The sequence below is a fragment of the Oryx dammah genome, unplaced genomic scaffold, assembly GCF_014754425.2.
Source record: "Oryx dammah isolate SB20612 unplaced genomic scaffold, SCBI_Odam_1.1 HiC_scaffold_21, whole genome shotgun sequence".
NCBI classification, from domain to species: Eukaryota; Metazoa; Chordata; class Mammalia; order Artiodactyla; family Bovidae; genus Oryx; species Oryx dammah.
Window position 1 is genome coordinate 61,284,076 of NW_024070205.1, and position 27,854 is coordinate 61,311,929.

At 38.2% G+C, this 27,854-nt stretch overlaps 1 protein-coding gene across 1 annotated transcript in view; it reads left to right on the plus strand.

Annotated features, from left to right (window-relative positions):
* Window positions 1-27,854, plus strand: part of USH2A (usherin) — a 922,740-nt gene that overhangs the window by 649,035 nt on the left and 245,851 nt on the right. The window contains exons 47-48 of the mRNA XM_040262869.1: window positions 21,464-21,662; window positions 24,815-24,983. Of these exons, the coding sequence (XP_040118803.1) occupies window positions 21,464-21,662; window positions 24,815-24,983 (368 nt within the window). The remainder of the gene's footprint in view (window positions 1-21,463; window positions 21,663-24,814; window positions 24,984-27,854) is intronic.

Below are 27,854 nucleotides of genomic sequence, written 5' to 3' on the forward strand. Positions count from 1 at the left end.
GAAATCTGAGTATTCCCACATCATATTTTTGCCCTAACCAAATGAGTCACCTTTAATCTACACACACACTCGCCCTCACACACAATTACATCCCATATACACACATGCACACTGACTGAAATAATCAACATATTTTAAAATATTTCAGTTCTGAAGGATTCCTTTATGACATATTGAAAATTATAGGTCTTTTAAAAATCATTTCAAAAGTAATCTATACCGCTTTGGAGAACTAGTGATTGAAATAATTAGAAAAACTCGAATAATTGAATTCTTAGATGTTCAGGGCAAAAATAGTCCTTTCTTCTTGAGTATATCTTCTATCAAACTCATGATGATATCTGTCTAATGCGGGGTGCATGCATGATAAGTCATTTCATTGGTGTCCTACTCTTCGATCCTATGGACTGTAGCCCTCCAGGCTCCTCTCTCCGTGGGATTCTCCAAGCAAGAATACTGGAGTGGGTTGCCATGCCCTCCTACAGCTCATGTGGGCTATGTTAATTAATTGATAATTCCCTCAACAGATTTTTCTCATCTATCCACATGATTGCCTACCTTTTCAGGGGAAAATGGTCACGTTTAAGGGACACCAGAGACCTTTATTTATTTTTTTCAGCAAACATATTTGTGGGTATAATAATATAAGAGGTAAAGGTAATACAAAGTAGTATAAGAGAGGGCTCTAAATTTTCACAGTTCCAGTCAACTGTGGGAGACGTTGCCCTAAACAAACATTTATGGAACAGAGTGAAAAACACTATAATAAAAGTTTATAATGTGCAAGAAGTGCATTAAAAAAAAAAAAAACCTCAGTTCTGCCCATAATTATCAGTGAAGATATCATGAAAGATGTGACATTTGAGTTCATTCTAAAGAACTCAAGGAAGAAGTATAAGTAGGTAGGTGGATGTTGTCAAATTTCTTGTCTGTTAGCATCCCCATGACTCAAGCCTAGGTGAATGGCATAAGGGAATATGTCTTAGATTACATATTTATATGTAGCTAAAAATATGTAAGGTTTTTCAGAAACTGAGCAATATCCATTTGAGACTCTGTCTCTAAGATATCTTTAAGAAGATTCTTGTGGATGATAACAGAAAAAAATTTTAGTTGGGTTTAAAGATTGCTTCTCCCCAAATATATTAAATGGGTGCCAAAAACAATTAAAAGGGCTTATTTATTATTTTAAAAGAGCAAGAAAAATGACAAAGCAGATGAGAACAAGAGAAGATAGATTTTTAACACAATTATGAGAGCAAAATTTGCCTTGGGAGAGGCACTTGCCAAAGTGGTAGTTGGCGGAGGGAGATGATGACACAAAGCAAACTAACTTGCTCTGCAGAGAACCTCAGTGTCTGAGCCCTTAACAGACTTTCAGGATTGTGAATAAGGGCAAGATGGGATAAAGTTCAAAGCTGAAATCGTGGGATTAGCTTAAAGTCTTAAAAAAAAAAAAAAAAAAGAGTGATTGGGACCTATAATTATTCAGGGTTCTCCAGGGAAACAAAACCAAATGTAAAAACTCAGGAAACCTTGGGGTCTAGTCCCGTCCATGTCCAAAGTTTTGAGAATTAGAGGAGCTAATGGTATAAATCTTGGTCCAAATCCAAGAGTGAGAGAAGATTGATTAGATCAAGTAGTCAATCAGAGAGGAGGAATTCTCCCTTCCTTCAACTTTTTCTTCTACTCAGCCCCTCAACTGATTGGAGGGTTGAGGGTACAGCCCAGCTACACTGGGAAGAGCAATCTGCTTTACTGAGCCACAGATTCAAATGCTTACCTCATCAAAAACAACCCTGCAGACACACTTAGAAATCATTTTTAACCAGACGTCCTCAACTTTGTGGCCCAATCAAGTTAACACAAAATTAGCCGCTACAGAATTCAAGGTCCCCTACCTCTATATTATTCATCAAAGTGTTGATTTCTGTTTCTCCTTGTGGCATATTCCACCAACAGGAGATCAGAAGTTTTTTTCTCAAGAAACTGAACAGGGGTATTTAGGAATTAGGGCTACTAGGCATAGTGGAGAAGGGAATGGCACCCCACTCCAGTACTCTTGCCTGGAAAATCCCATGGACGGAGGAGCGTTGTAGGCTACAGTCCATGGGATCGCAAAGAGTCAGACCTGGCTGAACGACTTCACTTTCCCTTTCAGGCACAGTGGAAATCTGGAATGAAGGGCAAAGGTAAAAATCACGATAAAGTGTAGACTACAATTAGAATGATGGCACCTCAGCTGCTTTCCCCAGCTCTGGTTTTACAAACAAATATCCAGTCATAAATGTTTCCATACAGAATGGCATTCTTCTCTGAAACAGTCTGAGTGACTCCAGATAAAATACTTTCATAAACTAGCATATCAGGATCCCCTAACAGAACAGTTAACTTGCCAACTGGTCACACAGTAGGGAATTTCATCAATCAACAAGCCCCACTCATATATAAATCTTCTTGTCACCTTTTTTATCTCAAAGGTTAAAAGAAACAAAATTAAAACAGAGAAATAATTCAATAGACATAGAGACTATGCAGGATGAGGAAAAAAATACATAACAACCTCAGAGGGATAAAAAGACATCCTCTATCTATAAAACAGTACTAAAAAAAAATCCTACTTGGAAAAAAATCAAAGTAAAGCAGGACTTTGGAAAGGGATATCTCATGGAAATTAAGTCTTAATTTTTAATTAACTGAATTAAAGCTTTAGAAGAAAGTAAAGTCTCTGAAAGTGAAATAAAAATCAAATATGTTACTAAAAAAGAAATTAAGAAAAATCTTAAAATTCAGGAAATCAACGATTTGGATAATAAGAGTTCCAGAAAGAGAAAACAGAGGAAAAAAGGTAAGAAAATGAAGATGACAAGAAAAGATTCCCAAATCAAGATACCAGTAAGTAGATTCCAAGGTGTTATAAATGCCAGGAAAATGACTGAATCATAAACATATAAGGAAATATCATCTGGAAATTTCAAAATACCAAGTTAAAAAATTGCATTCAAAAAGCTTCCAGGGATAGAACAAGATGGCAGAGGAGTAGGTGGATGTGGAGTATCTCTCTCTCCAAGGATACATCAGGAATACACCTTCAGACACAGAAGTGCGTGCAGAATACCAGCTGAGAGTAGACAGGAATACCTGACCAGTGGAAAAGAATATATAGAACCACGCAAAACTCAGTAGGATGAAGGAACTAGGGGGGAAAACGGTAATGTTAGTAGGACTGGAACTGCCCTCAGTGGGTGAGGGAACTGAAGCAGGAGTCCGATCCCCATATTGGGGCAATTGTCTGAGTCAGAGGAGAAACATGTAAGGCTGAGAGTGAAACAGCTGATCTGTGGCAGCCTAAATGGAATGAGAATCAGACAGTACTTGCTGCAGCCATACATTCCCCGGACAGGGATGTGGGTCCACCTGAAGGCGCAGCAGCTGGGAGCTGCAGTTTAGGGATTGTGGAGCAATCCCAGGGCAAGGGATACTGTTGGCTGCAGAGAGATGGGTTGAAAGGATGTGAGGGAGGAGATTGTGGTGGGAAATGCCTGTGGAGGAAAGCCAGGCAGCCATGGAAACAAGGCAAGATACTGTGGAGTCATGCAAGGGGGTGGAGCCATCACCATAGCCGCTCTCTCCCCACACGCCAGCATTGGCGGCTGAACAATAGAGAGCCTGGCCCATCAAATGCCTGATGTACTGAACTACAGAGTACGACCCCCTCCAGATTTCCTCTTCAAGTGCCCGACATGCAGATCCATAGAATAGGACCCCAGCCAGGGGGGGCCCTCTATGTGACTGAAGTGGGGAACAACAGAGAAGGACCCCAGGAAAGGGAGCCTTCTAAGTGCCTGAATGGGAGGAGCTATGGAGAAAGTCTGGCCAAAGAGGCCTTCTGATCTCCAGCTACAAGAGGCTCAAGAAAAGACTGATAGGGCCATAACTCCTGTGGTGGAGGCAGTCCGTGTCCCTGCACAATTAGCATTGCCAGGATCCCTAAAAGCCTAGAAGCTGTGCCACCTTCACGCTCAACTCTCACTGGGGCAGAGCTGCCACAGGGCAAAAAGTCTTGTGTCTATGCGCGCAGGCTCACTTTGGTCATGTCCAAATATTTGCGACCCTGTAGACAGTGGCCTGAATGGTCTAGTGGTTTTCCCTACTTTCTTCAATTTAAGTCTGAATTTGGCAATAAGGAGTTCATGATCTGAGCCACAGTCAGCTCCTGGTCTTGTTTTTGTTGACTGTATAGAGCTTCTCCATCTTTGGCTGCAAAGAATATAATCAATCTGATTTTGGTGTCGACCATCTGGTGATGTCCATGTGTAGAGTCTTCTCTTGTGTTGTTGGAAGAGGGTGTTTGCTATGACCAGTGCATTTTCTAACATTTTCTAGGGAAAACCACTAGACCATTCAGGTATGACCTAAATCAAATCCTTTATGATTATACAGTGGAAGTGAGAAATAGATTTAAGGGACTAGATCTGATACATAGAGTGCATGATGAACTATGGATGGAGGTTTGTGACATTGTACAGGAGACAGGGATCATGACCATCCCCATGGAAAAGAAATGCAAAAAAGCAAAATGGCTGTCTGGGGAGGCCTTACAAATAGCTGTGAAAAGAAGAGAAGTGAAAAGCAAAGGAGAAAAGGAAAGATATAAGCATCTGAATGCAGAGTTCCAAAGAATAGCAAGGAGAGAAGAAAGCCTTCCTCAGCGATCAATGCAAAGAAATAGAGGAAAACAACAGAATGGGAAAGACTAGAGATCTCTTCAAGAAAATTAGAGATACCAAGGGAACATGCAAAGATGGACACAATAAGGGACAGAAATGGTATGGACCTAACAGAAGCAGAAGATATTAAGAAGAGGTGGCAAGAATACACAGAAGAACTGTACAAAAAAGATCTTCACGACCAAGATAATCATGATGATGTGACCACTAATCTAGAGCCAGACATCTTGGAATGTGAAGTCAAGTGGGCCTTAGAAAGCATCACTATGAACAAAGCTAATGGAGGTGATGGAATTCCAGTTGAGCTGTTTCAAATCCTGAAAGATGATGCTGTGAAAGTGCTGCATTCAATATGCCAACAAATGTGGAAAACTCAGCAGTGGCCACAGGACTGGAAAAGGTCAGTTTTCATTCCAATTCGAAAGAAAGGCAATGCCAAAGAATGCTCAAACTACCACACAATTGCACTCATCTCACATGCTAGTAAAGTAATGTTCAAAATTCTCCAAGCCAGGCTTCAGCAATACATGAACCGCAAACTCCCTGATGTTCAAGCTGGTTTTAGAAAAGGCAGAGGAACCAGAGATCAAATTGCCAACATCTGCTGGATCCCATGGAAAAAGCAAGAGAGTTCCAGGAAAACATCTATTTCTGCTTTATTGACTATGCCAAAGCCTTTGACTGTGTGGATCACAATCAACTGTGGAAAATTCTGAAAGAGATGGGAATACCAGACCACCTGACCTCTTGAGAAATCTGTATGCAGGTCAGGAAGCAACAGTTAGATCTGGGCATGGAACAACAGACTGGTTCCAAATAGGGAAAGCAGTACGTCAAGGCTGTATATTGTCACCCTGCTTATTTAACTTCTATGCAGAGTACATCATGAGAAACGCTGGGTTGGAAGAAACACAAGCTGGAATAAAGATTGCTGGGAGAAATATCAAAACCTCAGATATGCAGATGACACCACCCTTATGGCAGAAAGTGAAGAGGAGCTAAAAAGTCTCTTGATGAAAGTGAAAGAGGAGAGTAAAAAAGTTGGCTTAAAGCTCAACATTCAGAAAACGAAGATCATGGCATCTGGTCCCATCACTTCATGGAAAATAGAGGGGGAAACAGTGGAAACAGTGTCAGACTTTATTTTTTTGGGCTCCAAAATCACTGCAGATGGTGACTGCAGCCATGAAATTAAAAGACGCTTACTCCTTGGAAGAAAATTTATGACCAATCTAGATAGTATATTCAAAAGCAGAGACATTACTTTGCCGACTAAGGTCCATCTAGTCAAGGCTATGGTTTTTCCTGTGGTCATGTGTGGATGTGAGAGTTGGACTGTGAAGAAGGCTGAGTGCCAAAGAATTGATGCTTTTGAACTGTGGTGTTGGAGAAGACTCTTGAGTAGTCCCTTGGACTGCAAGGAGCTCCAACCAGTCCATTCTAAAGGAGATCAGCCCTGGGATTTCTTTGGAGGGAATGATGCTGAAGCTGAAACTACAGTCCTTTGGCCACCTCATGCGAAGAGTTAACTCATTGGAGAAGACTTTGATGCTGGGAGGGATTGAGGGCAGGAGAAGGGAACAACCGAGGATGAGATGGCTGGATGGCATCACAGACTCGATGGACGTGAGTCTGAGTGAACTCCGGGAGTTGGTGATGGACAGGGAGGCCTGGTGTGCTGCGATTCATGGGGTCGCAAAGAGTCGGACACGACTGAGCGACTGAACTGAACTGAATGTATTTATAGGGAATCTAGAAAAATAGTGCTGAAGAATTTATTTACAGGGCAGCAATAGAGAAACCGGCAGAGAGAATAGACTTATGGACATGGGAAGAGGGGAGGAGAGGGTAAGATGTCTGGAAAAAATAAGATGGAAACTTACATTACCATGTGTAAAATAGATAGCCAATGGAAATTTGCTCTATGGCTTAGGAAACTCAAGCAGGGGCCCTATATCAACCTAGAGGGTTGGGATGGGGAGGGAGAAGGGAGAGAGCTTCAAAAGGGAGGGGATATATGTACATCTATGGCTGATTCATGTTGAGGTTGGACAGAAAACAGCAAAATTCTATAAAGCAATTATCCTTCAATGAAAATAAATAAATAAAAAAGCTTCTAGGAAGAAAAGACAGATCGTGTACATACAGCACTAGGAATTTGGATGACATTATCAGACTATAAACAGCAAGATTCATTGCTAGGAAAACAATGAAATAATTCCTTAAATTCTGAATTAAAAAAAAAGAACTTTCCTCTTATTATTCCATACTTCGTCAATATCAATTATATATTGGGTCAGAAGAGAGACAACTTAAGGCATGTGAAGAGAAAAAAATATATATAGATTTTATTGAAAACTGACAAGAATGTGATGAGAACTACCTAGTTTTAACAATGACTTAAACTTCCGAAAATGTTCTGGGTTTTCTAAATTTGTTTATTTTTTAGTTATTCTCTATTTTTTTAAATTTGTTTTTAATTTACATACTGCAGAAGACATTCTTTTTTGCTTCACATTTCTATAAGTTTTGACAAATATATCAGGTTCTGTGAACACCACTACAATTAACGTATAATAGCACTGTTCCATTATGTCAAAATATTTCTTCACACTAGCCCTTTTATAGTCAATTCCTCCTCAACTCACCCCCATACTGAGGAAGCACTGTTCCATTTCTGTAAGTTTGCTGTTTCATGTTGTCCTATAATTGGAGTCATACAGTATGTAGCCATTTAAGCCTGACTTCTTTCACTCTACATAATGCATTTAAGATTCATCCGTATTATAAATATCAATAGTTTGTTGATTTTTGATACTAAATTTTTGATACTAATATGAATATGCCACAGTTTGTGTATCATTTGGGTAGTTTCCAGTTCTTGGTGACTATGAATAAAGTCGCTGTAAACATTTATGTACAGATTTGTATGTGAATGTAAATTCTCATTTCACCTGGGTAAATGATGAGTTGGACTGCTGAATCATATAATAAGTTTATATTTTACTCACTTTATAAGAAACTGCCAAACTGATTTCCAAAGTGACTGGATATTGAATTTTGTTAAATACATTTACTTCATATTAATTTGTTAATGTGTTTAATTACATTGATTAACTTTCAAATAATTAAGGCTACATTATCTGAATAAAGCCCACTTGGTTGTATTTTCCTTTTTATATATTCCTGGATTCAATTTGCTATTGTCTTGTTGAGGATTATGGTTACCTTTATAAATTATATTGAACTATTTTTATCTCTTGTAATGTCTTTGCCTGCTTTTGGTAAATGGCAATTCTGGGCCCCCAAAATAAGCTGGAAAATATGTTTTCCTTTTCTATTTTCTGGAAGAGATTTTGTGAAAATGGTATTTATTTCTTAAACGTTGATAGAATTTACCAATGAAATTCACCTTTTGCTAGAGTTCTTCTTGTTGAGTGGTATTTTACTTAGAATTCAATTTCCTTAACAATGTAGGATGATTCAAGCTATCTGTTTCTTCTTGTGTGAAATTTGTTACCTTGTGTTTGCAAAGAACTGGTTAATTTCTTTGACTTTTTCCAATTTATGGACAGAAAGTTGCAATGTTTGTAGAATCTGCATTGATTTGTACTGTACCGTTTCATTTCTGATAATGGTAAATGTCTCTCAATCAGTCTAGAGTTTTATCCATTTTGTGAATCTTTTCAGAGAATCATCTTTTGGTTTTATTGGTTTTTCTCTATTGCTTTATGTTTTCTAATTCATTAATTTCTGCTCTTTATTGATTTATTTCTTCTTGCTTTGGGTTTATCTTACCCTTCTTTTTTTAGTTGCTTAAAGAAGAAAACGTGCATTGTTGATTTGAGACCTTTCTTCTTTTTGACTAGAACTATTTAAAGTTAAGAATTTTCCTTTAAGCTATGCTTCAGGTGATTCTCATGAAGTTTGAAATGTTGCATTTTATTTCATTTAATGTTTCAAGATAGTTTTTAATTTCCTTAATACTTCTGCTTTGACTCATGAATTATTTAGAAGTGGTTTGCTTAATTCCCAGATAATTTTTAGTTTTTTCAGACATATTTAAGGTGTGAGTTTCTAAAGCCATTCTGTTATGGTCTGAAACATGGTTTTATTTTATTGCCTATAATGAGATCTATCATGGTGAATATGCCATGTGTACTTGAGGAGAATGTGTATTCTGCTGTTGTCAGAACATTTTATAAATATCAATTAGGTCAAGTTGAGTGATAGTGATGTTCAGGTCATCTGTACACAGAATGATTTCCTGCCTGGCTGTTCTATCAGTTATTGTGAGAGGAATGTTGAAATCTCCAAATATAACTATGGGCTTATTTATAATAGTTCTTTTTTTTTTGAACTCTCAGTTTTTGCCTCATGTATTTTGATGCTTTACTATTAGGTTCATGCACACTTAGGATTGTTATGTCTTAGTAAATAGACACTTCTATTATTGTGTGTTACTCCTTTTCCTTCCTGATAACTTTTTTATCATCAAGTATATTTTGTCTGATAATAATATAGCCACTCCAACTTTCTTTGGATTAGTGTCACTGTGAGTGATTTTGGAGTATTTCCTGGATATTTAAATATCAGATTGTCATCATGTGTAGAAGGTTGGAGGTTTTGTTTCTGTTGGCAGGTGACCAACTTGGTTAGCTTCAGACTGAAATTTTTGTCTTGGCTTATGTGGTCAGTGGCTCTAATATTAGTTCATTTTTCAGAAGTTTCTCCATGCTGCTTTATGTCTGTCCCATTCATGCACCTCTCAGTGGCTTATCTGGTGTTTGGTTAGGGGATTATGTAACGGTTCAGATCTCAGAGTCTTTGCTCTGTACTCATGTTTCCCTTTGCTTATGAGGCAGCCATGTGTATGCACCTTGGAATTAAGACTTGTGTTGATTTATGCACAGAATTAATAGACTGCTTAGCTTTCTCTTCTTTGAGAGTTCCTCTGTGTTTTCCATATCCTTGGACTTCCTTTTCCAGATCTTTGACTAGAAAGACATGGTTTCTCTTGGAATTTTAGCCTCCCAAGGTAGCTCATAGTTTACATCAATGGAATTGTTTGAGGGGCAAAGAGATTAGAGAGATATATTGGAAAAAAAAAAAAAAAAAAGGTAGGAATTTTTGTGCCATACATTCTTTGGGCCACAAGGGGCACTTTTCCTGGTTTCCCTGGCCAGAAAGCTAGATTTTTCTTAGGATTTTTTATTGTCATTTGGCCACGACTGCCATCATTCAGCTCCTTATCTGGAATCATTCTCAGCACAGGAAAAAAGAGGAAGCAAACTGAAACAGGGATATTCATCACACCTTCTGGCTTGCTAGGCCTTTTTATATTCTGGTCAGAAAGATTAGGTTGCTCTCAAACCTAGACAGCATATTAAAAAGCAAAAACATCACTTTGCCAACAAAGGTCCATATAGTCAAAGGCATGGTTTTTCCAGTAGACATGTATGGATGTGAGAGTCGGACCATAAAGAAAGCTGAATACCAAAGAATTGATGCCTTCAAATGGTGGTGCTGGAGAAGACTCTTGAGAGTCCCTTGGACTGCAAGGAGATCAAACCAGGCAATCCTAAAGGAAATCAACCCTGAATATTCACTGGAAAGACTGATGCTAAAGCTCCAATACTTTGCACAATTGATGTGAAGAGCTGCCTCATTTGAAAAGACCCTGATGCTGGGAAAGATTAAAGGCAGGAGGAGGAGGAGACAACAGAGGTATGAGGTGGTTGGATGGCATCATTGACTCAGTGAACATGAGTTTGAACAAATTCTGGGAGATAGTGAATGACAGGGAAGCCTGGTGTGCTGCAGTCCATGGGCTTGCAAAAGTCAAACACAACGGAGCGACTGAACAACAACATAGGTTTTGCTTGCCCAGTGCATGTTTCCATGCTGGGGCTGCTCCTCAGCTGAAGATGAGGGTAATAAAAGGAACAACAATGGGAAACTCATCCTGTAATGTTTGCTCTTCAAATATTGGCTTCTTTCCTGATTTGCCAGTATTGTTAATTTTTCCAAGTCCTTAGGTGGTTGCTTTTTGTAATTTGAGCTGACTTTTTAGCAATACTCAACAGGCGTGTGTGTGTGTGTGTGTGTGTGTGTGTGTATGCTCAGTCACTCAGTCATGTCCAACTCTTTGTGACCCCATGGATTGTAGCCCACCAGGATCCTCTGTCCATGGGATTATCCAGGCAATAAGACTGGAGCAGGTTGCCATTTCCTCCTGCAAGGGCCCTTTCCCACCCAGGAATCACACCCATATCTGCTGCACTGGCCGGTGGATTCTTTACCACTGAGCCATGAGGGAGAGAGGCTATAAAGGACTTTTCCATATTGACCAGCACAGAAATGACCCCTCCCCCATATTTTTCTTTATTCCAATACCTTTGACAGCTTTATTTCCTTCCCCCCCCCTTTTTTAGGGTAAAAGATCTAGCAAAAAAAAAAAAGCTGATTTAAATCATTAATAACTGAATATTGGCATGTACAGTCTTTCCTTTCCTAAAATGATCTATCATAGCACAGCAACATTTTCCAAAGGCAAAACTCTAATGAGCATATATAGGCTGCCAAGCCATTAATCAAAATTACACCAACACCAAAGCAGTTAGCCTCCTGTGTGCATGTTATTATTTGTGTAATTTCATTATACTTCTGGCAACGTGTACATGTTAGTTGTTTCTATTTCGGTTTAAGAAACTCTCTTATATTAGCAACATGAAAAATCAAGTGTGAAATCCTTCCAGATAAATGTCAGTAGACAAAGGTTGCTTCTATAGCACTCAAAATATTTTGGTTTCTAATAACATACATATTTCTTAGATTATCTTTGGTAAAATATCATAGCAAAATTTTAACTTTGGTATGTTTTAATAACATATACAGATAGCTTACCAGCCTGTTTGATGATAAGCATGGAGCACATCATCCTTGTCTCTGGCCTTAACCTATACCTTGCTTTTGACTACAACATCTTCTGCACAAGCACTTACGTATGGTTTTCCCAATTATATATAATCCAGAGATGCCCTTGCACACAAATGTAGAAAGATCAGATGAACCTTTCTAGTTTTATAAGCTACTCCTCCAGAAACAAATTCTGTTTCTACATCACATTTTCCATACTTGTCATAGTATCATCAGCTGCTTCTACATACCCGAAGAGTGCTAACGACTGATCGATAGCCCGGACATGTCTGGCCATGGCCTACACGTGCCCTGGGTAGTTCATTTATTTGCCTCAGTGGATTTGCTAGAGTGGAATTTAATCAATAGCTAATTCATTAATTCTGGTTCTCAAGAATGTAGAGACTGCGCTGGATGAAGATAGCTGTCTGGTGCTGGCTTTGATTGAAATATGACAGACACTGCAACTGACAGCTTCACTGGGTACTGGGTTGCCTCTGAAGTTCACTTATTTATTCTCTATAAGTGGATAAGCGAAGAAAAGAGGCATAAACCAGGAAAAAGTTTTTATTACATGACTGCTAGTATTCCAAAATGCATAATTTCCAGGCATGAGGCTCAAGGGAAAACAGAGAAAGAGAGAGAGAGAGAAAGAACACAGATCATGTCTCTCATTGCCTTTAGTGGGAACCATGGCAGTTTTTATAGTTCCAGGTCAGTTTGGGGCTGTATTACTGATGAGAAGTCAGAGGCATAATGTCTTTGTAGTACTCACAAATAATTGTTTAAAATTTTGCCTCAAGCTCCTGAGTAATATAAATGAAATTTTCACCCATCAGCTTCTGAGAAGTCTTCATGATAATAGCACAGATTCTGTGTCTCTAAATGACACTTAAACCACTATCATCATTTAGAACTCCCCCTGCCTGAAAATTTCAGAGTATATAACTGGGGGTTGAGGATGGCGTGAATGGTCATAGCTGGTTGAAAAAGAACTTTCTCTTTTTTGCCTCACTAAATTTGAGATGAAACTTTGAGGCATCTATATTTTTATACTATGACGCTGGCTATCAGGAAATCTCTTCTGTGATTGTTTTCCCTCTCTGACGTTTTCAGTGACTCATAGCTTGAATACTGAAGTGATTTTACAATTAAACATTTTTAAGTCATGCTTTATGTTATGTTTATAAATGAGGAGTATGCTGGGCTGTAGATGTAGAATTTCAGATCACCTCTTCACCCATATTCTACACTTTACTTCTTGCCAGTATGGACAAGTTGAGACAGCTTCTTTTTAATTTAATTTTTATTGTATATTGGAGTGTGGTTGATTTACAATGTTGTGTTAGTTTCAGGTGTATAGCAAAGTGATTCAGTTATACATGTACATATACACACCCTTTTCAGATTCCTTTCCCATATACATTATTACAGAATATTGAGTAGAGTTCCCTGTGCTATAGGGAAGTTCCCTGTGCTATAGGTCCTTGTAGGTTACATGTTATATATATATAGTAGTGTGTGTATGTTAATCCCAATATCCTAATTTATCTTCACCCCTCACCTTTCCCCTTGGTAACCATAAATTTGTTTTTAAAGTCTGTGGATCTGTTTGTGTTTTGTTAATAAGTTCGTGTGTATTATATTTTTTAGATTCCACATATAAGTGATATCATCCAATGTTTGTCTTTCTCTGTCTTCACTTAGTATAATCATCTCTAGGTTCAATCATGTTGCTGCAAATGGCATTATTTCATTCTTGTTATTATTGAATAATATTCCATTATATTGATATGTGTATGTACCACATCTTTATTCATTCCTATGTCAATGAACATGTATGTTGCATCCACGTCTTGGCTGTTATAAATAGGGCTGCAATGAGTATTGAGGCACATGTATCCTTTTGGACCATGTTTTTCTCCAGATATATGCATTTGTTGTGCTGAGTCGCTCAGTTGTGTCCCACTCTTTGTGACTCCATGGACTGTAGCCCTCGAAGATTCTCTGTCCATGGGGATTCTCCAGGCAAGAATCCTGGGATGGGTTGCCATGCCTTCCTGCAGGAGATCTTCCCAACCCAGGAATCGAACCCAGCTCTCCAGCACTGCAGGTGGATTCTTTATTGTCTGAGCCCCCAGCGAAGCCCCCAGATATATGCCTAGGAATGAGAGTGAAGAGTTGTATGGTAGCTCTATTTTTCGTTTTTGAAAGAACCTCTATACTGTTCCAACAGTGTAGAAGTTTTCCCTTTTCTCTACACTCTCTCCAGCATTTTTTGTTTGTAGAATTTTTGATGGCTGTTCTGACCGGTATGAAGTGGTACCTCACTGTATTTTTGATTCACATTTCTCTAATAATAAGTTACTCAGTCGTGTCCAACTCCTTTTGACCACATGGAATAGTATATAGAATTCTCCAGGCCAGAACACTGGAGTGGGTGGCTCTTCCCTTCTCCAGGGAATCTTCCCAATCCAGGGATTGAACCCAGGTCTCCTGCATTGCAGGCAGATTCTTTCCCAGCTGAGCCATAAGGGAAGCCCAGTAATTAGCAATATTGAGCATCTTTTCATGTGACTCTTGGCTCATTTGTATATCTTCTTTGAAGAAATATCTATTTAGATTTTCTGCCCATTTTTTGATTGGGCCTGGAATTTTCTGTTTCAGTCTAAAGGATATAAGAACACCTCTCAAAAGGCATCACTTGGAGTGTATCTAGGACTGTTGTATACATTCAATCAATAGTCTTACAATCATAATGGCTTTCAGTAAATATTGTTTTTCTGATGGTCAATGAATTCTGATCATCAAACTCATTGTTTGATCAGAAGACCTTACAGAATATTGAGCTTATTCTCTGCCACTACTATTTCCATTTTCTTACTTCCTTCTCTTTCCCAAACTTCTAACTTCTCTACTTTTTGCAGCTCCCAGAGAAGCAGTTCAGTCACTGAGATTTTGAGAGGCCTTGTATGCATCTCCACAAAATCCAGCTTTCCTCCCAATTTACTCTACTCATTGGTTTCTTTCATCGGTTTCATTCCAGATCCATTCATTGATTGTGGATGTCTTCAACAGAAAGACTCTCTCCTACTCAAATAGTCCATTCTCACAGTTTGCATCCTACTGATGTCTCAAAGATCTCTAGCCTCATTTTCTCCCTGAACTCTAGTCCCATGAATTCAGTTTTGTATCAGTGTTCTGTAGTGATAGCCATCCATCACTGCCATAACCTCAAGCCTCAGAAGTTAATTTTCAGCTAACTCATCTTTTCCAACAGCCAGTTCTGCAGAGGTACCACTACCTTGCATATGATCACAGACATCTAGCTTTGATTTTCTTAATCCCCTGATTTCACTCAATATCAATTTTAGTCTTCTTCTTTTGGAGCATCTCCTCCTATCTGTCCCTCTTCTTCATTTCTACCATCATAACCCTAATTCATTCTTTTATCATTGAAGTTGATGTACCTATCTTAATTCAATGAGATACAAGAAGGAAAGGTTTTACTTTTTCCTTTTCCTTGCTACCTAAACATAGTCTTTCGGATGTCCTTTTCCTAACTCTTGAAAAACCTCTCAGAAACATCTTATGGCTTTCACATTGTTTTTAGTTATGAGCCTCACTTTAGTAGTTAAGATTCATGATTAAGTATTAAAAGTTCATTCCATCTCCAGCAAAATATTAAGTTCACATATGATTCAAAAGTCCTACCATTTCACAGGCTCAGACCTCATCCCAGCTTGCCTTTTCTCTCTTCCTACTCTTTCTTGCCTATTTCCTTTCATCCAGCTGTGCCTCTTTCCAACATTATTACTTTACTGCCACTGCTGGGTAGCCACCCAAGCCCTCTGTGTGGCAGGTAGCACTTTCTTGGACAATTCTCTGTTTTCCTTGAGAGGACTTTTGAGAATCTCCACAAAGTCAAGTTCCCTGATACGAATGTTGTCTTCTGCAACTATCTGTGGTGGCGGCAGAGCAGAACATCCCAGACTCTCCTTACTGGAGTTCCTTCACACCAAAAGCCTGCCATGGTGGGTGGTATATGTAAAGGGGGCTCACACCTCACCATTTTGCAAGATGTCCATTGGCTCATGGGAAACTCATTTGTTTGTGCCATGCTAAAGACTGATGGTATGCCAATCCTGTCTTGCCTATCATTACAGCTGCTCTGGACAATATCTGGCCATTCGAATTCTCTAGCTAAAAAACAAGCACCTGTTCTTTGGTCATATAAGATGCCAATCCCTATGTCAAATTGTCCCCTAAGTTTCTATATTCCCCTCCAGGGACAGTAGCAAATTTGGCTTAGATATTTCTGTTTCTTAGGAGGTACCAACCAGGAGAAGCAAATGTTTCCAGTTTTTCTGAGTGATGTGTTTAGAATGTCTTCCTTAGCCTAGAGTATGTTTAGAGGTGGGCTGGGGATGGATTTTAACTTAACTCTTCATTAAATAAATCACTCCTCTCTTACTCTGTGGCTCAAAAATTTCCAGTGATTTTCCAATGCTCTCAAAAAATGAATCCAAAGTTATTTCTATGTTCTAGAAAACCCTGCATGATCCGCAGTTCCCTGTCCCACCCTCCCAACACCCACCTGATTCATTTTCCATCATTCTCTTGCTCACTCCAGTTCTTTCCCACTAGATTCTTTGATTGTCCTGCAACAAGTCAAGTGCATGGTTGTCTCAAAACCTCTCCACCTCCTGCTCTCTCTGCCTAGAAACTCCTGTTCACATGCTTTGTCCTTTCTCCCTGCACAGAAGAGCCAGGCCTTCTCAGACCACCAGTTTGACATATTGTATACTTACGTATATGCTTACTCTGTCATCTTTTCCCAGCAAAATATAAGTTTTATTGAAAAAGGAACTTTGTCTTATTTATTCATAATTATATTATTAGAACAATGCCTTACCTATAGGAGATACATAATAAATATACATTAAATATCCTTCTTTCAAAAACTCTCCAAGATTTCTATTTATTTGGGATTGGTTTGGGTTTTGCATGAATGTTAATGGATAGCTTTATCCTCAGAACTCAGCAGAATCTTTCTGATCCCTTTTAGAAACAAGATATTTATCAGTCCTAAAGGGAGAAACTCATCTGTCATCCTCAGCTTGGAGCTAAATTGAAGTTCCTAAACAAGAGAAAAATCCATTAAACATTCCTTCACATTTAAATTCCTGATGTAGCTCACTGATATTTCTCCCTACCCCTCTTCTCTTCCACTCTCATCTGCCAGGTTATCAGTTCTAAAAGGGTTTTTTATTCTGCTAATGACATCCTGCACAATCACCGTATTTCACCATCAAATTCCTCAACATACTATTTGAGGGGCTTCATAAACTTTCTCCTTAAATTCTGATTGACCTTCCATTATTGCTGGATGTTGATCATTCACTCATAAGTTGGTCCCATTACTCTTCTACATATGGCTAGGCTGAAAAACAAGCACCTGTTCCTCCCTCTTATTTTTGCTTAGCAGTGTCTTCCTGCTCAGAATTCTTCCTTCCTCCTATTCCAATTCAAGTCCACATCTACTTCTCTCATAAAACCTTCACTGTTAGTCTAGGCACAGTGATCTTTGTTTGGTGTCTCTGTAATGCTTCAAGGATATATATACAATCAATCCTAAAGGAAATCAGCCGTGAATAGTCATTGGAAGGACTGATGCTGAAGTACTAATATTTTGGCCACCTGATGCAAAGAGTAAACTCACTGGAAAAGACTCTGATGCTGAGAAGGATTGAGGGCAGGAGGAGAAGGGGGTGACAGAAGATGAGATGATTGGATGACATCACCGATTCAATGGACATGAGTTTGAGCAAACTCTGGGAGATAGTGAAGGACAAGGGAAGCCTGATGTGTTATAGTCCATGGGGTCACAATGAGTCAGACTTGACTCAGTGACTGGATGACAACGTAATACTCTTAGCTTGAACTACATGCCTAAACACTTGACTTTACACTGCTGTAAAGTGTAATTTGACCTGTTTCTGGTATGCATGTTTTATATCCCCTAATATTTAAGGACACAGAGTTCTACCTTTTGATATTTTACTTACTACCAGTTATGCTAAGGCTTCCCTGGTGGTTCAGATGGTAAAGAGTTTATCTGCAGTGCAGGAGACCCATGTTCGATCCCTGGGTTGGGAAGATCTCCTGGAGAAGGAAATAGCAACCCATTTCAGTATTCTTGCCTGGAAAATCCCATGGAGGGAGGAGCCTGTTAGGTTACAGTCCATGGGGTTGCAAAGAGTCGGACACGACTGAACATCTTCACTTCTTCTCAGTTATGCTAAGGCTTCCCAGGTGGTGCTAGTGGTAAAGAACCCACCTGCCAATGGAGGAGACATAGGAGATGCGGGTTTTATCTCTGGGTCAGGAAGATCCCCTGGAGAAAAGCATGGCCACCCACTCCAGGTTTCATGCCTGGAGATTCCCATGGACAGAGGAGCCTGGTGGACTACAGTCTGTAGAGTCCCAGAGAGTCAGACATGACTGAAGTGACTTAGCACATAGCACATAGTTAGGCTAAACATTCTAGTGGAGAATTAAACAGTCAATAGTGTGATCTGAGAGCAGATAAATAATATTGTCATCATATTACATTTATTTAGTCTTAAAAGCCCCCTGATCATTTTTGATAACCACAATCTGGAATAGTATTTGAAGAAGCTGAGTACACTGACAATAATGACCTAGTTGAGTAGGCATTTTTAAAAAGGCTTCTGTAACAAGTTCAAGGAATCTGGAGCTATTTATAACAATTTGTAGATAAATTAGGGCTTCCCTGGTGGCTCAGATGGTAAAGCGTCTGCTTGCCATTTGGGAGACCTGGGTTTGATCCCTGGGTCAGGAAGGTCCTCTGGAGAAGGAAATGGCAACCCACTCCAGTACTCTTGCCTGAAAAATTCCATGGACAGAGGAGCCTGGTAAGCTACAGTCCATGGGGTTGCAAAGAATCAGACACAACTGAGCGACTTCATTTTCTTTTTTTTCTTCCTATAGATGAATTGTTTGTAAAAGACAAACTTCAGATTGTCTCCCCAATATTTCACATTAATTCATATGGTTTAAGAATGTTCCTTCTATTTTACTCTCCAACATCAAAGCAACAGAGCCCTTAATCCAGTTAATGTGTGTATTCCTCAGAGATGTCTTTCATTTCAAACCAAAAGATTTTTTCAGTGTCACTGACATGGGCTCTAATGAGAGGTGGGCAGGTGCTAAGCCCCCTATTTTTCTTTGATCACGTATATTAGTGTACCTAACTCAGATCCTCAACATCAAGACTTTTCATGCTAGCGCTAAAAATACAGGTGGTCTCTCTTCCTGGTTATGCTGTGCAAAAAAAAGAGAAGTTACACTGACTAGAAATGGTATTTTCTAGACTTTGCTAGTTTGCCAGCTTTTGTAGATAAGTCAGACCCTTGAATGTCACCTAAAGGTAGTCTTTTCTGTAGCTGGTTATGCAACGAATACAGAAGAGGTATCTGAAAAAATGTGGAATTAATTTTGAGAGTTGTATAAAGACCTTAGAATAATAATGGTGAATATACAAGTCACCTATGAAACTGTTCTCTCATAGGTGACATTAATTTCTTATCTACAGAGTCTTATTAGTGAATGTGTTATGTTTGTACCTCCAAGAAAACGAAATAATTTTCTTTTTTTTTTCTTTTTCAGCAGTCTATTAAAATGTCAAGGTTTATCTTGACTGCTGCTTTTTAATGTAAATGTTTGGGCCTAATTGAATTCCTAACATGTAATGTCACTTAGAATTCTGATAGAGTTCAGTAATTTGGCCTGTAAAGACACACTTTTTCTTAAAATGGAAAGTATAACAAAAATATTATTTGATACAATGTCAGAATGATAGTCAACATAAGTTATTGTGATAATATTTTAATATTGCTTGAGTATAAGGACTAAGCTCACATGTGCTTGTTATTCTTCAAAGTAGTTATTAAAATGTTTCATAGGTAAAGCTAACCTATAACTATGTATGAATGGTTGTTATGGTTGAAGATTCTAGAATTATAAAAATCAATCTTGAATGTCAGAGTTCCATTCCTGTTTTTGAAAACAATGAGAACAAAAGTAATTATTTTATGTTTGCCTGATGTTCTGCAGATAGTAGCCTTTCTTTACCCTGCTAAATTGCAACAATATGCCTTATCAAAATCTCTGGGGCTTTATTAAAATCTTTACTTTCTGTTTATAGATCTTCTTAAAATACTAAATATAGTACAGGTATGTCATCTAGGCTGAATCATTCTGACAAGTAGATGTAAGTGCTAAAATAAAGTTCTGTACATTAATCTGAGAGTAAATAATTTTATTCTGGATTGACTCTTCTTTGAAAATTTGATGCTATGATCTCATTCAGAACAGCAGATGAAATACTAATAGCTCATTGAAAATGCAATTTTGGTATGATGTTATGCCTCCATTGTTTACCAAACCACCAAAAAAAGGATGCTTATATGTTTAGAATAAATTGTGGCTCAATTTTTAAACTCAAACATCTTAAAGAATATAGTGATATAAAGAAGTTTGTTATGGGAATCTCCAATTTCTGAATTTCTGACCACAAAACATATCTGATCATGGTATATAAAGAACTATTGGAAAATTAAATCTGTTTTTGTGAGTCAAAAATTAAGATAAAGTATATTTGGAGGGAGCATATCAATTATATCAGTTGATAAAATGTATAAATATTATGTGTTGATAAATAAATTTATTGAAAAATATTATCAATTGTTAACTTGTCAACTGATAAAGAGATTTTATCAATTTGGTCATGCACTTTGTCTATGTGACAAAATAACCAACAGTAGAGGCTCAAGTAAGTATTCTAGAGGTAGATTGTTGTTGGCATTGGTTCAGTTATCCCACATACCTCAGGGGCATCTTTGTGCTTTGCATGGCCTTTCTCAAATGATTGCAAGATAATTGAAGTGACTGCTGAATTTTCAGACATCATATTTAGCAGAAAGAAAGAAAAGGGGAAAAGGCCACAGCCATATCAAGGAAGATAAAATTTCCTAGGGACCTTAATTAGACCCTTAACATCTTCTGGTTGCATCTCTTTGAGCAGCAGAGGGTCACATGGCTAGTCCTGGCTGAGAGAAGGAAGGCAAAGCAGTAGACATTGTGAGTAGGGTTTAGGTCTGCTACATATTCTAATTTCCATGCTATTTACTTTGTATGCCTGCTAAGTCATTTCAGTCCTGTCCAACTCTTTGCAGCCCTATGGACTATAGTTTGCCAGGCTCCTCTGTTCATAGCATTCTCCAGACAAGAATACTGGACTGGATTTCCATGCCCTCCTCCAGGAGATCTTCCCCACTTAGGGATCTAACCTGTGTCTCTTATATCTCCTGCAGTGGAAGGCGGGCTCTTTACCACTACTGCCACTTCGGAAGCCCATCGTGTTTACTACATCACATTATTTGTGTCTTATTTTTACTTATCAACCAAACTTTTCTGTTGATTTTACTGACTAGCCACAAACAATGATACATTCTTTTTGCCTCTGAAATTTAAAGTGGGAGACCACTGAACTCTTGTCATGGTGTTATTCTCCCAAGAGCGTAAATGATTTGGTTGGTTCTCAAAACATAGCCTATGGTGGTAGCATATGAGTGTATATATTCTTTTGCTTCAGCTTCTTCATTAGGAAGTTGTTGATGAAATAGACCTTTTGACCAAACTGGAAAACTAATTGAAAAGTAGATCAGGCTGATAGCAGCAAAGTCAAATGTTGTCTTTTTCAGAATTATTGATTATTCTGTCCATTGCAGATCCCTTCAAATTGAATGGATGTCTCCAGGGAGGCCAAGTGGCATCATTCTTGGATATGACCTCTTACGGAAAACATGGCGTCCGTGCTCTAAAACTAAGAAGTTAATGAAGGACCACACTGGTGGTCTTTGCAAGGCAGTGGAGTGTCAAAAACATGAACTTCTTTGTGGAACCAGGTGCTACTCCCCTGAGGCTAAGGTAAATCTTTTCAAACGAGTCAGTAAAATATGTTTTTCCCACTAATTTCTCTGGGCTGAAATCACTTGCTTCTTAAACCATGGTTTATCATGTTCAGTATTTCCACTAGTCTAACAAGAAGACCCTTTGGGAAAGAAAGGATGCCTATAAAAATCTCATCTTCTTCATGAGCGTTTTAGCCTTCTCATTTTTCATCATCTTCATAGAAAAAAAAATCAGCTTATTGAAATGATAAGGAACCTCCCAAATTTGTGCTTGATTGAATGAGTTGAATATTCTTTACAACAAATTCATTCAGCTACAAGTGGCTGTTTTACATGACACTGATGAGTAACTGTGAGCTGGACCTTTCATGGTTTGTCTGAAATATTTTTAAACTATGGCCATTTGCAGATTACTGTTCATATTAGTTTCAGTTTAAGAATCAGATCAATAATACAGCTAGACAAAGGAGTTTATAAATGGTTTTTATTGACAAATGATACAGAAAATCCTTAGTTTGAAGATAGGATTTCACATAATGAAATAACATTCCTATTTGTCAACAACATCACACAAGCAATGACTAAAGCTACTACTATAAAAGATTCACTGCAAAAGGACTCAGTAATTAAGAAAGTGAAGTAATATGAAGCAATACTCCATATTGAAGTAATAGGGATCAAAATGCTTATTGTTATTGCTGACTGTGGCTAAGCAGTTTTTATCTAAGAAATGTTATAAAACTAGTAGTTACTAACTATACTTTTTTTTGACATTTAGGCTCCAGAATTGTCATTAAGCCCAAGTTCTATATCATTTTAAGCCATTAAATGTGTGCCATCTGGTGAATATACTTTCATAAAATGAAATGAAATTTAGGATTTCTGAGAGAAAAACATGCTAGAATAAATTTTCCTATTAAAAACGTTCTCCAAGAGAAAGAAAACTTTGATTCATTAAATAAAGTCTTACTTTTGTTTTAAGGATTAAGGGCACATGCAGGTTTTGTCAGTGAAAGAGAATAAAGAAAGTCAATTACAATCTCAAGAGAAAAAAATTTGTTTGTAAATTTCTGTCTGCTGTTAACAATCAATATGTATTTCCTGGGTGAGAGGTTGAAGGGATGTAGAAAATAGACTTCTTGTGAGTCTAAGAGCCTTTTGGCTAAATATATATCAGAATCATCTGTAATAGTTACAAGCTTCCCCATTTGATTACAGCCATGGATCTCAAACCCCAGTGAGTACCATACCTGGAGGTCCCATCCCCAGAGTAAGTCTTGGATAGAGCATGAGAATTTGCATTTCTAACAAGTTTCCAGGTGAGGCCTCCTTCATCTGGTCCAGGGACCTCACTTTGAGAATCACTAGTTTACAGAATTACTTCTGGAAAACCTAGAGCAAGGAACAGGCTGCCTATTTCAATATTAGCTACACCTTACCAACTCAAGTTACTAAAATTGTTTTCTCAGCCAATGAACTTTAAATTAGAAGATTAAGAAATACTCCATTTGGGGGCAAACATCTCAAAAGAAATCATTTCTTGAAAATGTTCCCTTTGGGGCCCCCTTGATAATCAAAACCAGAGTGTGTTAGAAGAAAGGCATAAGTTTTATGTGACTAAAGAAGCCTGAGAATAGCATTGACAGTGAACCTATGGAAGGAAATCAGATATGATGACCCATCAGTAAATAAATACTTGAATATTTAAAAGAATGGTAAGTCCTAGAGACTCTGAAGGAAAAGACTGGTGGATGTGCTTTAGTATCCAAGAACTCTGTATGTGAATGGAACTTTAATAGATGCTTTAAGATTATACAACGCAGGGCACAATTTTAGGTTACTGTCATAAAACAAGAAGAATGTGTGTATTGTTTTACCCTGCAAGCAAAAATGACCACCATTCCTAAATCCCAAATAAACACAAGGAGTTTTTCCTTAGTTCTTTAAAATGGAGCGTAATTTGAAATTTTACTTTTCACTCAGAATGTCGCATTAAAGAAAGGAGTCATGCAATTTGTCCTTGGAATCAGACTGATTTTGAATCTTCATTGCTGATAACTAAACAACAAAACCAACTTATTCCAGTTGGTTTACCAGGGCTACCTGAGGAACCACAGAAAGAGATTTCTGCCCAATTTCTTTGCTCTTTGGTTACTTCTGAGAAATGAATGAAGTACTAAGCTTGCCTTCAGACTTAGTTATTCCATACTCTGCTCCCTTGGGATAGAGCATGAATCAAATATTGGTGCAGGCTGCAGTAGCAGTGAGCAAAGAGGAAAAAGAGAAACACCTCTTAAACAGTGGTTGATTTTTGTCTGCCACAGGAAGCATCTATCTAATTAACCTAACTTATGCCAAGTACAGGTGCTGAGGCTACATCTCAGCACTGTTCAGTATCTGTTTGCTCTAGATACAGAGTGTCAGTCTCTCAGACCTCAAGTGAACATGCAAAGTAATTATTTGATTGTTTGAGCACATAATTTCTTCTACAGCTCCTGGAGAAAACACATTGTTAAAAGGGATTTTCAAAATTAATTTCCATATAAATTTCCTTTTATATAGATACATGTATATACATATACATACATATATGTATACACATTGTATATACATATATAAAGTCACATTATACATATATACATACATTATATATATATATATATATATATATATATAAATGTTGGACACTGTTGAGGTTACCTTGTCTGAAGATTGGGTTCACCAATAAGTGATCATATAAATTAGTGTAAGGAAAATGAAAGGTTTTAAAAAAAAGACCAATAAAAGACAGGTTTCCATAGATGTGGTGCTGTTTAACAATCATTAAAAAATATATATATACACAAAAGAAATTGTTCATTTGCAACTCAAAATCATCTTCACATTGGAAGCACTGACATTCAAAAAATAATTCATACTTATAGCGTATTATAATAGAGCACAAAGCATGGCTGAAGGCTAAAAGAAGCTACATTGTATTGAATTGCAGTGATAGAATTTGAATGATATTCAGAATATGTATTTTTCAAACCTTTGAATTTTTATCAGAAATATGCTACATTTGATCTAAGGTCAAGGCCTTATTAGATAATAACAGTATCACATAGGTATGGTGGTATAATACTCCTAATAAAACAATTTCGTTTACACCTGATTCTCAAATTTCAGGTTTGTTGTAATGGAGCTCTCTATGACCCTCAGCCTGGACATGCCTGTTGTGAAGAGAAGTACATAGCATTTGTTTCAAACTCGACTGGAGTTTGTTGTGGTGGCCGCATACGAGAGACACAACCAAATCATCAGTGTTGCTCAGGGTATTATGTTCGAATTCTACCAGGTGAGGATCATTTCCAGGTGTACTCAGTAATATTGGGAACTAGAAAGAGCAAACACATGACTTATGTCAGTGAATTGTTTTAAGCACCTCCCCACCAGAAAAAATGCATAGCTAACAGTAGCCACTAACATGTAGCCAATGTTTGGTTTTGGATATCATTTCTTGTTTCAGCTTTCTTTAAATATAAGCAAGACAAGGCACAAACCAAAGAGGGAATACAAGGGACTTGTTATATGTACTACATAAAGAAATATATCTGGAGAGCTGGATAACTGCCTTTTTTGTGACTTTATTCACATGGCTGAGCGCCAAAGAATTGATGCTTTTGAACTGTGGTGCTGGAGAAGACTCTTGAGAGTCCCTTGGACTGCAAGGAGATCCAACCAGTCCATTCTGAAGGAGATCAGCCCTGGGATTTCTTTGGAAGGAATGATGCTAAAGCTGAAACTCCACTACTTTGGCCACCTCATGCGAAGATTTGACTCATTGGAAAAGACTCTGATGCTGGGAGAGATTGGGGGCAGGAGGAGAAGGGGATGACAGAGGATGAGATGGCTGGATGGCATCACTGACTCGATGGACATGAGTTTGAGTGAACTCTGGGAGTTGGTGATGGACAGGGAGGCCTGGCGTGCTGCGATTCATGGGGTTGCAAAGAGTCGGACACGACTGGGTGACTGAACTGAACTGAACTGAGTACTTCATCATAAACTCTGAATTTCTTGGTGTATCACTCCATGAACCTGTTCTCCATTTTCTCCATTTCTATTCTGAACAGTGCATGCGTTGTTCCTTATTGTTGCTGTTCAGTTGCTCAGTCATATCTGACTCTTTGTGACCCCATGGACAGCACCTTGCCAGGCTTCCCTGTCCTTCACCATCTCTTGGAGCTTGCTCAAACTCATGTCCATTGAGTCAGTGATGCCATCAACCCATCTTGTCCTCCGTTGTCCCCTTCTCCTCCTGCCTTCAATCTTTCCCAGCATTAGAGTCTTTCCCAGTGAGTTGGCACTTTGCATCAGGTGGCCAAAATGCTGGAATTTCAGCTTTAGAATCAGTCCTTCTAATGAATATTCAGGATTGATTTCCTTTAGAATTAACTGATTTGATCTCCTTGCAGCCCAAGTTACTCTCAGGAGTCTTCTCCAATACCACAGTCCAAAAGCATCAATTCAGCGCTCAGCCTTCTTTATGGTCCAGCTCTCACATCCATACATGACTACTGGAAAAGCCATAGCTTTGACTACATGGCCCTTTGTCAGCAAAGTAATGTCTCTGCTTTTTAATATGCTATCTAGGTTGGTTATAGCTTTTCTTCCAAGGAGCAAGTGTCTTCTTATTTCAATGGCTGCAGTCACCATCTGCAGTGATTTTGGAGCCCAAGAAAATAAAGTTTGTCACTGTTTCCATTGTTTCCCACTTCTATTTGCCATGGAATGATGGGACCAGATGCCATGATCTTCATTTTTTGAATGTTGAGTTCAAGCCAGTTTTTTCACTGTCCTCTTTCACTTTTATCAAGAGGCTCTTTAGTTCCTCTTTGCTTTCTGCCATAAGGGTAGTGTCACCTGGATATCTAAGGTTATTGATATTTCTCCTTACAACCTTGATTCCAGCTTGTGATTCATCCAGCCTGGCACTTTGCATGATGTTTTCTGCATAGAAGTTAAATAAGCAGTGTGACAATATACAGCCTTGATATACTCCTTTCCCAATTTTGAACCAGTCTGTTATTTCATGTCTGGTTCTAACTGTTGCTTCCTGACCTGCATACAGGTGTCTCAGGAGGCAGGTAAGGTTGTCTGGTATTCCCATCTGTTTAAGACTTTTCCAGTTTGTTGTGATCCACACAGTCAAAGGATTTAATGCAGTCAATGAAGCAGAAGTAGAGGTTCTCTGGAATTCTCTTGCTTTTTCTATGATCCCACATATGCTGCCAATTTGATTTCTGGTTCCTCTGCCTTTTCAAATCCAACTTGAACATCTGAAAGTTCTTGGGTCACGTAATGTTGAAGCCTAGCTTGGAGAATGTTTAGCATTGCTTTGCTTGCATGTGAGATGAGTACAATTGTGTGGTAGTCTGAACATTCTTTGGCATTGCCTTTCTTTTGGATTGGAATGGCATTGTTCTTAGGTGGATGGTTATCACAAATTCCATTTATCTGAGGCTAGCCCATAGTACCCCTCATTACTCTACACCTGGCAGAGCAAAGTGAGATTAGTAAAGAGTAGCAATCAGGAATTTTTCCCTCTTCACCTTCTTTTCCTTCTATCTTATCAGCTGACTGAATAAGCCATTTTCCAAATTCAACTACACAAAACAGTGTCCAATGACTATAACTGAAAATAAAGACAACAATTGGCATTTATAAAACATTTATGAAACAAGCATCTGGCAAGCTCTGTATTCAAGATTTTAATTATAATATGATACCGTATATATTTTTCACAACTGTAGGACACTGTTATTTTATTTAAAGTTTCCAAACATAGAAAGAGGTTCAAAAAGAATCAATAACATGGCCAGATTCACATAGATTAATTAATTAATTTTGCAAACCTACCTTTATTAACGTACTATTATTTATGATCCTTCCACAAAGATGCTTTTATAATTCTTTGTAGAAGTACTATTTTTTCTAATTATTATGCAAAAAATACTTTCATAATTAAGGAACTCTTAATCAACTGGATTTTCCAAGTAAGAAAACACAATTGTGATGTCCGGGGACCCATGAGGCCTGATCCTGCCTTTGCGTATGTCAGGCCTCCTTTCTCATGACCTTTGCCATCGGCGGGATTCCTCACGCTGGCTCCCGAAAACCAAGGATTAAAGTCTTAACTTTGTTATACTACAAGTCATAGTGTTCG